This window comes from Gracilinanus agilis, chromosome 2 (genome assembly GCF_016433145.1).
Source record: "Gracilinanus agilis isolate LMUSP501 chromosome 2, AgileGrace, whole genome shotgun sequence".
Lineage (NCBI taxonomy): Eukaryota > Metazoa > Chordata > Mammalia > Didelphimorphia > Didelphidae > Gracilinanus > Gracilinanus agilis.
This window is the reverse complement of record NC_058131.1, coordinates 600,726,031-600,740,089: the sequence shown is the minus strand read 5'-3', so window position 1 is coordinate 600,740,089 and position 14,059 is coordinate 600,726,031. Positions and strand designations below refer to the sequence as shown.

Sequence of the window (14,059 nt, the reverse complement as noted above, 5' to 3'; positions counted from 1 at the left end):
TTCATTCTTCACAGAAGACTGTGAATGTCTGATACAGCTGATGAGAGTCAGTCTTTAGACTGAAGAGAGACAATAACAGAGAATTCCTGTTGTGACAGGCAAAAGTGGCCTTGGATAAAGTTAGTAATGGCTATAACCAAGTGACTACAACCCAATTTTACTAGCTGAGCAGCTTTTTCCGAGAATAAGTTCTATTAATGGGGTGTCTTCGGGAGATTGCTATGTTGAAAGGAGATTCTTGGTTCGTAGTACTTGGAAATACATCCATCTCTTCATCTGCAAAAAGATAAAGATTTAGAATAAGTCACCAAGTATTGGAGAAATGTAGATATAAAGATGGGTAGAAAAGTTTAAAGAGTACAGTTACATTTGTAGGACACTATACAGGGTTAGGTTCAGACTTAAAATTTCTGACTACAAACTTTTCATCAGCTACTCTAATCTTGAACAAGGATTATTGAAGTATTCATCTACCTAAAGACAAATAGAAGGGGAAGCAAATAGCCAAGTAACAATGATATAAGTTCAGTTTTTCATTTCTCCTAACCTTTACCATCAGTTTGCTTTCTCAGAACTCTGGGCTTAGGCTAATTTACATGATTTATTATTTTAATGCTTGTAGAGGCAAAAGAATGGTCTAAATTATACCTCAGTGACTTTAAGTCTTTATCACCTCTTGCATTCTCATTTAGTATGGCTAAAGAAAGAAATCCCATCTACCCAATGCTGTTAATAGGCTGTTAATTCCTCAGGTCACTAGTAGAATATCCCTTCTGTGGTGGGATGAAAAAGAAGGAATCTTATTCAGAATAGCCACAAAAATCAGATTCTGCAATTCCCTTTCCTCCTTGTAGACTATATCACAGAACATTAAAATATACCAAATGTTTGCATTCCACTCACCTTAACTCCTGAAAAAATTTTTAACTGACAGCTCTGGGCTATCCTAATTCCTAATACCTTATGCAGAGATACTCAAATATGTCTATGCTGGAGTTCCCTATATTGATGAAATCAGAGGTCCAAACTAAAATAGATGTTGGATTGGATTGGTAGTCACAAAAAGGCGGCATTGACAAGAGTCCCCAGGATTTGCCAATCAATAATATAAGTTACAGTTAAGATGGTTTACCTCTAATATCCTTTCGCTGAAAGGAAGGTGCTTTTCCTTGATACAGTAGTGGAGACTGGGTCAGTGCTCGAAGACCACTAGCAGAGAGGCAACTTCTCACAGCACCATTAGCATTAGGTGGAGTAGAGCCTAGAGACAATACACCACAAATACATCATCTGGCCCAATGCCTTGACACATAACAAGCACCTAAAAATATTTGCTCACTAAATGAAAAATACATTGCTGCATTCCCCTATGGGCCCTGGAAACAAAAAATATAAGCAAACTTATCTTTTAAAAAATTCATCTCCCAATACTGCCTGTTCACTCAGCACAATTCCTAACAAGAACCAAATAGGAAGAAGACCTCAAGCATATATTTACCTGAAACAAATACTTCATCATCCCCAGTGGAGGAAGACTGTCTTGTACTTCTACCTGGAGATTTTCTTTCTTCACTAGTTTTGCTGTCGGCAGAAATGACCTGGTTTCCTTGTTGGCTGCCACAAGTTCTTTTGGTTTGGTTCTCAGTTTCCTTAGAGGAAAAGGGTCTTTTCCTAGAGAACAATCCAAACTGCCCCTTTGGAAAACTGTCCTCAGTTCTAGGCTCACTGTCACTAGAAGGTGACTGATCTGGAAGCCGATATATTCCCTCAAGTTCAAAATCCCCCAAGAGAGGAGTTTTGCTAATGCACTGCTCAAACACTCTCTCCTTTCCCTCTTCTTCAAGACCAGATATGTTGCCCAAGAGATCAAAACCTCTTTCATTTCTCCCACCACAGGAATTAATACTGCTGTCCACTGCCTTCTTTTTTCTTGGCCAATCTTGGATGGTATCAGGAGTGGTCTTCCCTTTGTGCCTAGGAGATGGTGTCCAGGGAACCCAAACATCTCTTGGGGAAGGGGAGGTGGTATTAGAGGCACAGTGAGTTGGAGTATATGACTGACAGATAAACATCTGCCCACCACTCTTGCCTGGGGTACTATGAGAACGAAGACATGGAGGAGAGATATAAGCAGCTTCATGTTGGCTCGGTTTACCCTGAGGCAATGTGCACCCAAGATCAGGAAAGTTCTCTCCTCCTTCCAGAGATGTATCTGCCTTGTTTTGGTTTTCAGAATTGACAGAACTGGAGTCTACCCTTTTAATACGAAGTTTGGGTAGGCCAGAGGCTTGCATCTCTAGCTCCACCTCATATGTTGGAGGGCTAGGAGAAATCACTTTCAGGTGGTCTTTTGAAAGCTGAGGTGAAGCTTTTGGATCTGCTAGTCTTGCTGCAGCCTGTCTCTGCCTTCTATCTGCAGTACAACGCAGGGCATAGGAAGGTCCCAAAGGAGACTTGGGCCTAATGGGTGGAGAAGTCATCTCATATGTAGAAGGCTGTTTACAAGTAAGAGCCATCTTTAACCCTTCAGCTGGTGTTATACAAGTCTCTGAGTCATCACTGCTCTGCTGTTCTGTTGTATTCTGGGTAATGAGTAGAGGAGAGGAATTAAACCATTCATACTCTACGCCAACTAGAGAGTGAAAATGTTCATTAGGAGAAAATGAAGAAAGGTTTACTTTTTTCTGTTCCTTTTTAGGGGATGAGGTGATAGTTGCTGTATCTCTTTGTTCAACTGTAGCATAATCAGAGGTATTGAACTGGTGAAGTGACACATTTCTCTCAAGGATGGAATTGTTTCTATTCATATGTTGTTTCCTGGTTTTGGAAGGTGGTGGAGGGAGGCAATTGCTTGTTTTAGTTAACCTTGAACTCTTTCTTGGAGTTGAGATAAGGCCACAGGCAAGAGGTGCAACTGTCAGATTTGGTGATTTCTCTAGCATGCTCCAACTAAATTCTCTGAGTCCAGGAGGAGAATCCACAAAAGATTTCCTAGTTGGAGTCTTTACTGAAGCATTGTGTGGTGGAAAATTAAATAGTTTTTTTTTTTGGGAAGAAATAGGTGGCGTGAAAGCAGCAACCATATTCCCGGTTCCTTTTATGTTTTGGGCACTTTTATCTTTTAATTCCTTAATATTTTCCACTGGCTGAGAAATTGTATGTATGAGAACATTTGGATTTTGATTTCTCTGAGTTAGAGGTGTTACTGCCATTATTTGGCCAGGCCTTGTTTGAGATGTAGAGGCTACTGATTTCTGAGGTGGTTTCTGGGAATATTTAATGGGAGTCATATAGTTAGTATTAGTGGTCTGGATAGTAAATGGGAGCTCAGCTCCTACACAAGAAACATTGGCTAGACTAGAATTCCTTTGAAGTGACCAAGGAGGAGTCTCTAAAAGTTCAGGTGTCTGACTTCTTTGCCTTTGGGGAGTTAACTCCATCTTCTCAAGAGGAGAGGGGAATTCTTTTGCCAGGGAGCTTTCCTTCCTTGCCACAGATAATGATGCAACTTCTAAATCAGATGAGAGGTCTTCTGTAGAATTCTTAAAAGCCATCTGATCTCCTGATATATTTTTTGAAATATTTTTTCTTTGTTTTCTTGGAGTGTGAGATGCCATTTGGGGTGTTCGAGGGGATCTCCTTAGAATTCTGTTAACAGGGGTTCGAGGCTCCTGGTCATTTTTCCTAGGGGTCTATAAAGAAAGTGACAATCATTCCAAATCAAATATCACAACCAATGCTTTTTGACACAAAACTCTTAAGCCAGCCAAACTGGTAGGCTTATAACTGACATTCCTATAAAGGCCCATTTAAGAGATTCACAGGATAGAGAACAGGAAAATTAGGTTTTGACCACTCGATTCCAAGTCTAAAACTGTCAACTTCCACCATTTTTTTCTCCCCAACATTCTAAAAAATTGATTATCATATACTTACATTCTCTATAAAACTTCAAAACATTTTATACAGTGCAACTAAAACATTTTTCTAGTTGTTTCCTGATATTTGATTCAGAACCATACACTATTCAAATGAAATATCCATTTCATACATTGTCTGACAGCTATTTCAATCTGTTGGTCCTTTTTTATGCCACCTTTCACATCTTGCTCATATTGTTATATAACCAAGGATATTCTGTCTCCTTATCTCTCAGCTTTTAAAAATCAATCCTCAAATATTTTCCCAATTATTGTTATAAAAATTGTTCTCCACTAGAACTTTACCCATATGCCTTAACATGGTGTCAAGGTGAACCTGTGTTTTTGAGCACTTGTTCTCTTTTTGGTCTCCTTTGCAGGATCATCCCCTAAGTCCTGTCTGATAATCTCACAGGGCTCCCTCCTAAATCATCTTCCCTTCCTTGTGTGCTTTTTCACTTGGTGATCTCATTAGCTCCCATTGATTCAGTATCATCTCCATGATTCTCAAATCCATTTAATCTAATTAACCTCTCTGCTGATCTCTAGTCTTGCATCCTCAAATGCTTATTGGACATCTTGAACTGGATGTCCCATAGACATCTTAAAACACAGGTCCAAAACTGAATTCATCTTTCCCACCCCAAAACTTTCCCTTTTTCATTTCCTATTAGGGAAAGGACTGAGAGGATTATGAGGGAACTACCATCACTCAGGCTTGCAACCCAGATGTTATCCTCAACTTCTCACTCTCTAACCCTTTATATCCAATCTGCTGCCAAGTCCTGTTGATTTACCTTTGTATCTCTCTTGTACACATCCCCTTTTGTGACACTACCACTTCCCTATTACCTTATGCCTGGGCAATCACGATAGTCTGTTGGTTGGTTTGCTTGCTATGAGTTTCTGCCCATTCTAAGTCACAATGATCTTCCTAAAGTACAGGTCTGACCATGCCATTCCCCACTTACTCAATAAACTCTAGTGGCTCCCAATTGCTAGGATCAAATATAAAATTCTATGTGGTCTTTAAAGCCCTTCATAACCTGCCTCTCCCTGCCCCTCATCTTCCCAAACTTCTTACATCTTACAACTCTTCCCCTTTCTCTTCCCTTGTACTCTTTGATTCACTGACACTGGCCTCCTTGTTGTTCCCCAAAGAAGCCACTCCCATCTCCTGACCCTACACACTGTCACTGGCTCTCTCCTATGCTTGGAATACTCCTCTTCTTCATCTTCAACTCCAGGCTTTCCTAGATTCCTTTTGGCCTCAGCTAAAATTCTGCCTTCTACAAAAAGCCTTCCCTCTGTGGACTATTTCCAATTTATTTTGTAAACAGTTTGTTTGTTTAGAGTTGTTTTCATGTTACTCCATTAAATTTTGAGTTCTTTGCTTCTTACCTTTCTTTGTATCCCCAATACTTACGTGGCAGAGTGCCTGGCACATTGTAAACATTTAGCTTACTAAATGTTTATTGACTAACACCAGTGGAATTTAATAAATCTACTGGGAAACCTGGAAAGCAATCTGGCACAATTTAAGTATAGACCAGCATCTCCAACCATAGACCAAGGTAAACTCCAAAAAGGTATAGGACTTAGACATAATGGGTGCCATCATAAACAAATTAGGGAAGCACCAAAGAAATTACCTTTCAGAAATACAGACAGAAGAAGGATTAGTTCATCACTAAATAAAGGATAGAAAGGACCACAGAAGACAAAATGGACAATTTCAGTTATAAAAAAAATTAAAACCAATGCAGCTAAAATTAGAAGGGAAGCAGACAACTAGGAAAGTTGTTACAGCAAGTTTTTCTAATGAATCTCATTTCCAAGACAGATGGAAAACAGATACAAATTTATAAGAATAAGAGACATTCTCCAATTGATAAAGAGTTGAAAGATCTGATCAAGTAGTTTTCTAAGGAAGAAGTCTAAATTATCATGTCACATGAAAAAAAGCTCCAAATCACTTAGAGAAATGAAAATTAAAGCAACTCTAAGGTTCCCCCTCACATCCATTAGATTGGCAGAACTTATGAAAAAAGGAAAACAAAACATACTGGAGGCTCCAGGAAAACAAGGAACATTTGGAAAGCAATTTGGAACTATACCTCAAAAGTTTTACTCAATAGTGCATATCCTTTGATCCACTGATAGCACTACTAGACCTATAAACCAAAGAGATTTAAAAAAAAAAAGGAAAAGGTCCTTTTTGCCATGGCAAAGAACTGGAAATCAAAGTGTCCATCAATTGGTGAATGCCTTTATTGGACATGACTGTCCAACAATTTCAGAAAAACTTGAGATTTGCACAAACTGATGAAGAGTGAACTGAACAAATTAAGAGAATAATTTATGTAACAATATTTTAAAGATAATTTTAAAAGTCTTAACTCTGATTAATGCAATGACCCATCATGATTTCAGAGGTCACATGACAAAATATTAGTGCTACCTCCAGACAGAGAGGTGATGGACTCAGGGTGAAGGTTGAAACATATTTTTTTGGATATGGCCAATGCAGGAATTGGTTTTGCTTGACTGCATATTTGTTATAAGGGTTTTCTGCCTCTTCCCACCCCCATTCCTTCCTTCCCTGTGGTGGTCAGGGAGGTGGGAGAGAACATAGGTTTGTATTTTTTAATTGAAGAAAAAAAAGATGAAAGGAAAAAATAGCTACACTAGTGGAATTTAACTTCTGGTAGGTCCTACCAACCTAGAAAGTTTTCCTCCAAGTATCAGTTTAAGTCAGAGAGGATTACTGCTAGAATATAGGCAACAAGATAACATACATTTTTAGCACCAGCAATTCATGCGTGTTTTGGGAATTACACATTGGTGGAGTTAGAACCCAATTGATAAAAATAATTTTGTGATCAAAATCTCACAACATCTAGTTCTGTGTTGGTAAACCTATGGCACACGTGCTGGAGTGTGCCAGAGGGAGCTGCTCCCTTCCCCCTCTCCACATGTGCCTGAGGACATTTCTCACATGACTCGTCCCTCTGCCCAGCAGCCCAGTGGGAGCGCTTCCTCCCTCCCCTGTCTGGGGTAAGGTGAGTGGCTCACATATAGCATGAAGGTTGTAGTTAGGGCACTTGGTTACTAAAAAGTTCGCCATCACTGATCTAGTTTGACCTCAAAATCACAGATCCTTGAATTGAATCGATTACATAGGATTGTCTTCTATATTGTATTGTAGGCTCTCTAATAAAGGCTATATCTAATCTTTACTTATGACCAGAACACCGCATCCTCCTTTGTAACCTAAGATACTTGTAGACATTTACCTGATAAACAACAGGCTTCTCAGACTCCAATGAATTTTTTGCAGACCTTTTAGTTTGGGGCAATTCCTTTGTGGGAGTAGTCATCTCAGAGACTGCACCAAAAAGAAGCCTCTTAGGAGATCGGATACCCTGAACTATAGGACATTCCTTAGTACCTAAAACAAAGCACGATAACATTTTAACGCTTTAATGGTTCTCTCCATATAGCATTAAGACATCCAAATTACATTAGGAAAAATGAAATTTAGTTTATTATATTAGTACCTTTGTGTATTTTGTTAAAGATCTACTATGTAACCTATTAAATTTGGCCTATGTGTTGGCAAACATAGGCAGCTAGCTGAACATAAATGTTGCCAAAAAAACCCCAAAACAACAAAAATCCAACCAACCACCCAAACCCATAAACCAACACAATACTACAGGTAACTTGCTTTAACTATGCTATTAAAGGGCAGGGAAGGCACAGATAACATAACATAACATATAATAGATTTCATCCCTAATCTGAGACTTGGCTGTATAGAGAAAGCTCTGGGTCATCATAGATTAATCTCTCACAAATAAATGAGAGAATGATGTCATAGGCAACATGTTTTACTGGCCCAAAGGTATGATATTTTACACACACACACACACACACACACACACACACACACACACACACAGCTGGAAAAGTTTTTCTACATACAGAAAGCTTGGTATGTCACACATATATCATTGTCCCTAACTAAAGGAAAAAAAAAAGATAAATTCAACATTTCCTCCAAAATACTAAATACATCACTTCCCACCCATCAAAACTGACTTTTAAGAGGTAAATATGTTAGTAACCTGATTCGTCCTTTTGTCTCAAGAACACTCTCTGTATATTTCGAGGCTTTGGTTGTGAGATAGGGTAGAAAGAAGCAGAGTTTGTTCTGACAAATGACAGATGCTTGATACGAGGGCTTCGTCTTACATTCATTTCTAGAAAGGCAGAATGATAGCTGTTATCCAGGGAAAATATATCCTTGACATTTTCACACTAAAGAGGAAAAAAGCAAGATTTGTACAACAATGAATAACAGAAAAGATGAAATTTATAGACCAATTGCTAGAGTTTAGGAATAAGATTTTTTTTTTTCTGAAGTGTTGCTAAAAATATAGTGTTTATGATGTGGCCCCATCGAGGTATAGAGAGAAGCACTGACCTACTAGATGTTATTTCCTGAAGTTACATAAAAACCAACATAACCATCTACCTTGTTCCTTTATTAAAAATTCCAAAGCATTTTTCATTAAGAACAAGTTCAATCAGTCTTCATTCTTATTTGGATAAGGATGTTTTTCTCCATAAACCGCTTCAGTAACTTTCAAGGTTACGAAATAATAATTTATATTACTGCTACAATGATATTATTTTAATGGTCAAGATTTAACTTAAGAGGTAGTTGTTGCCTTTGTGTGGTATATATGCTCATTCATTCATAAGAGCATTTATCAAATAAACTAAAGTACTTAACTAAATTGCATAATATGAGTGTCATTTTCAAATAGCTGAGCCTGTCATCTGGGAAATTAAACCTATGATGAGTATTTTAAAGGGCAGAAATAGGACCAATGAGTAAAAATTATACAGGACTAGATTTAAACTGAACATAATTGGAATTGTCTTAAAATCTATTTCACAACAGATGTTAGGGAAAGTATCCAGCAGAGTCTGGATAACCATCTGCCTGTAAGGTACAGATTGCTACACTGAGTAGGTTGGACTAAATGAACTTTAAGAATCATTGCAACATGTGTCCTTCCAACTATAAAAGTCTAAGTACCTACTATGAGTTTGAACACTGTCATCATTTTCTATAAAATACTTTGGAATTCAGTATAAAATAGAGAAAAAGTGGTGTATTAAGACTAAGGAAAAGTAAAAATATTAGACCAAATTCCAGAAATACCCACCACATTCTTCTTTTTCAGGGGATTCTTCAACAACCTCAATGTCAGGGCCGGGATCAGAGGACCTTAAGAAATAAGGAAAACAATGCATTTGAGTTTTATTACACTTATGCAATGAAGGGGCCATTCTAATAATATAACCTACTGATGTTAAACCAGAGAATCCCATGACTATTAAACTCTGAGGCCCAGAAATAACTGGGAGTACTAATCTCCAATATGAACCTATTAGAAGTTGCTCAACTACTTGTTGGAAACCCAAAGGTTACATTTCCAAATTATACAAACATTGGTCATTGTTCTCTTTAATACTCAAACATGCCTTTATCTCTAAAGGTACAGATTTTAGCCAGGGCAGATAAGATCTGAAGTTATAAGAGGGGGTAAGGAAAAGATCCTACTAAAACCAAAAAGTGGACAACTGAGTTGACGAAACAGATAAATGTAAGAATGCCACTCACCTGCCCTTAATTTGTCTTTGAAGTAGTCTTCCAGATACCTGTTTGTGCAATGGAGTCTCCGATACTCTCTTTGTCAGCAATTTATGATAATCTAAATTATGAAAGTAGAAATTATAAACTTTCCATAACTTTGTGAGGAACAAATATAAGCATAATGGTAGCAGCCTTAAATTTCAAGTGGCCTGTGATTGGATGAAGTGGATGGCTAATTCTAGTGGCTGCTGGACTAACTAGAAAGGAAAGGAACGGAACTCAGTTCTTTTTAATTTCATCATTGTGGAATAAGACTGATTGGTTTTTCAACACCAAAAAATGTAATGTATATAACATTTTGTGGTCTTTCATATAAAATATGATTTAAATTTGTTTCAGCAAGGAGCTGGGAAGCAAATATCCTATTTCATATTTGCTACTGACTGTTGAACCATTTTGTATTTACATTTTTTCTCCTATTTATAAAAATGAAAGCCCTACTTGAAAAGCTAAGGGTTTAACAACCCACCATAGTATACCACACCAGTACATTGGCTAATTCTATAGAAAAGTGCAGAGTTGATTTTCTTAATCTTTTTTCTTAATATCATTCTGAATCAAAGCAAATGTGGTTGTAGTATCTACTGCTACCATTTATTATATATGGGGAATATAATGACTTACATTTTATAAAAAGCTCTTACTTCCACCCATGTACTATAAGAGTTAGATAAAGCAGGTGTGGCTAGTGAGTCAACAAGTTTTTGTTTTTCTATGTGTGTTGCAATGATAAACATTAATGTGCATATATACACATTTAGGTGTCTGTATACACAGTATTCCAAAATTTTAGTGCAATCTTAAACTCCTAAAGTTTAAAACTGGACTAAGACTTGGGACATGCTATATTTTAAGAAAACAGTTGAATAGGCGCCCTAACTACAGTAATCATAGAATGATATCTTACCAATAAACAGGTTTAAAGTTTAAAAATGAAGGAGAAACACAAATACACAGCTCTTTTTTTTTTTAAATAGCTCTTTAACAAGAAGACTTCTAGTACAAATATATAGCTTTCTTTTCTTTAAAAAAAAAAAAACAACAAAAAAACCCAAAAACCCTTTCCTTCCATATTAGAATCAATTCTATATACTGTTTCTAAGGCAGAAGAGACGTAAGGGCTAGGAAATGGGGGTTAAGTAACTTGCCCAGGGTCACACAGCTAGGAAGTGTCTGAGGCCAAATCTGAACCCAGGACCTCCTGCCTCCAGGCCTGGCTCTCTATCCATTGAGCCACCTAGCCACCCCCTAATACATAGCTAACAGCATGGATCCTTAATGATACCCCAACCTACCTCTAAGATTAGCTCTTACTTCTTTTTCTGCATTCAGTTTTTATTCCTATCCCAATGACCTGCTTTATTGTTACTGTGAATATACCTGCTGCCCTATTTTAATTCATACAATGCTCTTCTTGACTTTTCTTCTCCATTTGTTCAAGACTCATTCTTTCAACATCGAGCTCAAACCTCACTACTTCCATGTATATTTCTTTAATAAATCTAGCAAGTGATCCCTCTTTCCTCTGTATTTCTGTTATGCTTGTTGATGATACTACTTACAAGATATCCTTTGCTCTTTATTTTTTTCCTTTGTGTTTATGTGCAGATTTCAAGCTCTATACTGGAAGGATAAGCCATCATATGGCTTGGGTTTTCAGTACTTAACAGTAACAACAATAACAGCAGCTAGCATTCATATAGTGCATTATGGTTTGCAAAGCATTTAACAAATATTATCTTACTTGATCCTCACAACAACCCTGGGAAGGAGGTAAGTAGATAAGGAAACTGAGGCAGAGAGAAGTGACTTGCCTGGGGTCATATTGCTAGTTACAGTTTGAAGTCAGATTTGAACTTATCTTTCTGACTCTAGGCCCAGCACTCTATTCATTGTGCCTCCTAGAATAGTACCTTACACGTTAATGCACTGCTGGTGGAGTTGTGAACTGATCAAACCATTCTGGATGGCAATGTGGAACTCTGCCCAAAGAGCGATAAAAGAATGCCTGCCCTTTGATCCAGCCATACCATTGCTGGGTTTGTACCCCAAAGAAATCATAGATAAACAGACTTGCACAAAAATATTTATTGCTGTGCTCTTTGTGGTGGCAAAAAACTGGAAAACAAGGGTATGCCCTTCAATTGGAGAATGGCTGAACAAACTGTGGTATATGTTGGTGATGGAATACTATTGTGCTCAAAAGAATAATAAACTGGAGGAATTCCAGGTGAACTTGAAAGACCTCCAGGAATTGATGCAGAGTGAAAGGAGCAGAGCCAGAAGAACATCATACACAGAGACTGATACACTGTGGTAAAATCGAATGTAATGGAAGCCTGTACTAGCAGCAATGCAATGACCCAGGACATTTCTGAGGGATTTATGGAAAGGAATGCTACCCACATTCAGAGGAAGAACTACAGGAGTAGAAATGCAGAAGAAAAGCAACTGCTTGGACACTTGGGTTGATTCGGACATGGTTGGGGATGCAGACCTGAAAAGACCACACCCATGTAACTATCAATAATGTGTAAATAAGTCTTGACTGACCACACCTATTAAAACCAGTGGAAATGCGAATTAGTTACAGCGGATGGGGGCGGGGGGTTGAGGGGGTGAAGGGGAAAATAAAAACATGACTTATGTAACCATGGAAATTTTTTCTAAAAATAAAAAATTATTTAAAAAAAAATTAAAAAAATAGAATAGTACCTTACACATAGCAGACATTCAACAAAATGTTTGCTACTATTACAAAGTAGTATTTTCAATCATATGATCTATTTTATGCATAACTTCAAGGATAAAGGGATAGGCATTTATTTTATTTAAAACTAGATCAAACCCCAAATGTGAGGAAGTAAAAAATACTTGGAGAATCTATCAGTACTAAGCTGAACAGCTTTTAAAAGCTTATATATGAACTACTCTACCCCTAGAGTTCAGTGAACCAAGATTAGTAATGTTCAAAAAAGGTATTTTACTAGGAAACTAAGGGAAAAACAACTTATAAAAGGAAATGGGGACAATTATAGTTCAGAGATTATTGTTGTCCTCAGCTTTATCTGAGTTAAATACTAGTCTATAAACTACTCTTTGGTTTCATGCCTAAAGTAGATTTTCAGTTTGATACTGTTGCTTGGTCTGGTGAGATTTTTAGTTACCCTTAGAACCTAGTCCCCTTGATGAAGAAATACACTACTCTATCTGGTTTATAATTCTTCTGGGTTTCAAGCCATCCTTCACTGACTGCAATTGCCTCCTTTAACATTCCTGAATGTTTCTATGGCTTTGGACCATGGAAATTCCACTTCTTTCCTAATCCTCTCCCATCTACTTTGCCTGAAGCATATTCCATAGCGAGCTGTTAGAGCTTGCTGTACCCTTTGGGAGAAGCTTGCTTTCTTCACCTAATGTTTTATGTTGGTGCTTAAACCTAGTTTCTCTGGAAGTCATGTGGCTTTGATTATAAGTACCATCATCCTATCTTGGGTCCTAACAGCCAGCATCACCCTGCCATCTCTTAGGAATGGCTAAGGAGACGGTTATGATAGCTACTCTTCTCTTACTTGGACACATACAGTACCTTGAATCTCCTTGAAGCCATCAACTTTGTATTTCAATCCTTCAACAGCTGACACTGAATGACTTCGGGGCAGTCTTTTCAGAGATCTTTTTGAAGGAGAAAGCATCTCTTGGTTGAAAAGGTTTCTTCGAACCTTGGTTACTTCTGAAACCATCAAAAAATGCTGATGTTAATAAATATTACTTCTTAGATAAGAGGGATACTTATTCAAAACATCAAGGCTTAAAAAAAAAAGAGCCTAAATAAGGTCACATTAAAGTTTGATAATGAGGAATTCTTTTAAATATTTCATTCTTTTGATAGTTTAAAATGCTAAATATATCTATAAACTCTATATACACACTTTTCATAAAAAATCCATTATTTCTGAATGTAATCCTAGATCTACTCTGATACTATGCGAAACAGAGAGCAACATTGAAAAAAAAGATAAAAACAAGAACATTTCAGAAATATATCAAGACTGCATACACTTTAAAGCCAACAATTCTTCAGTCTACATGGAATATCCAGTTAGTGGTGGTAATAGCTTCCATCCAATAACTTTCCAGTTAAGAAAGTAATCTCTTACCTCACAGCTTGCCAGAACATATCTTTTGAGATCATCTAAAATTACAACTTTTAGTGGGAAGTATACAGGAATAGATAAATTTTTTAATAGATCTTTTTAGTAAACAAAATCAATGGTCAGCTACCTTACTTCACCCTTACAATAAAATCCTAAGTTACTAAAGGTGATATATATGCATATGTTTATCTCAGGACATAGAGAATGGAAAATTCTAGAGGTCTGGAAAGAATCTTCTATTTTCTGTACAT

The 14,059-nt window shown here is 37.3% G+C and overlaps 1 protein-coding gene across 1 annotated transcript in view; it reads right to left on the bottom strand.

The window, feature by feature from the left end:
- Positions 1-160: 160 nt before the first annotated feature.
- The window catches only part of TICRR (TOPBP1 interacting checkpoint and replication regulator), a 53,872-nt gene continuing 39,973 nt past the window's right edge, over positions 161-14,059 (bottom strand). Inside the window, exons 15-22 of the mRNA XM_044662485.1 lie at positions 13,241-13,384; positions 9,619-9,709; positions 9,161-9,222; positions 8,051-8,185; positions 7,217-7,371; positions 1,499-3,692; positions 1,133-1,261; positions 161-276 (exon numbers count right to left, since the gene is read on the bottom strand). Coding sequence (XP_044518420.1) covers positions 161-276; positions 1,133-1,261; positions 1,499-3,692; positions 7,217-7,371; positions 8,051-8,185; positions 9,161-9,222; positions 9,619-9,709; positions 13,241-13,384 — 3,026 coding nt within the window. The remainder of the gene's footprint in view (positions 277-1,132; positions 1,262-1,498; positions 3,693-7,216; positions 7,372-8,050; positions 8,186-9,160; positions 9,223-9,618; positions 9,710-13,240; positions 13,385-14,059) is intronic.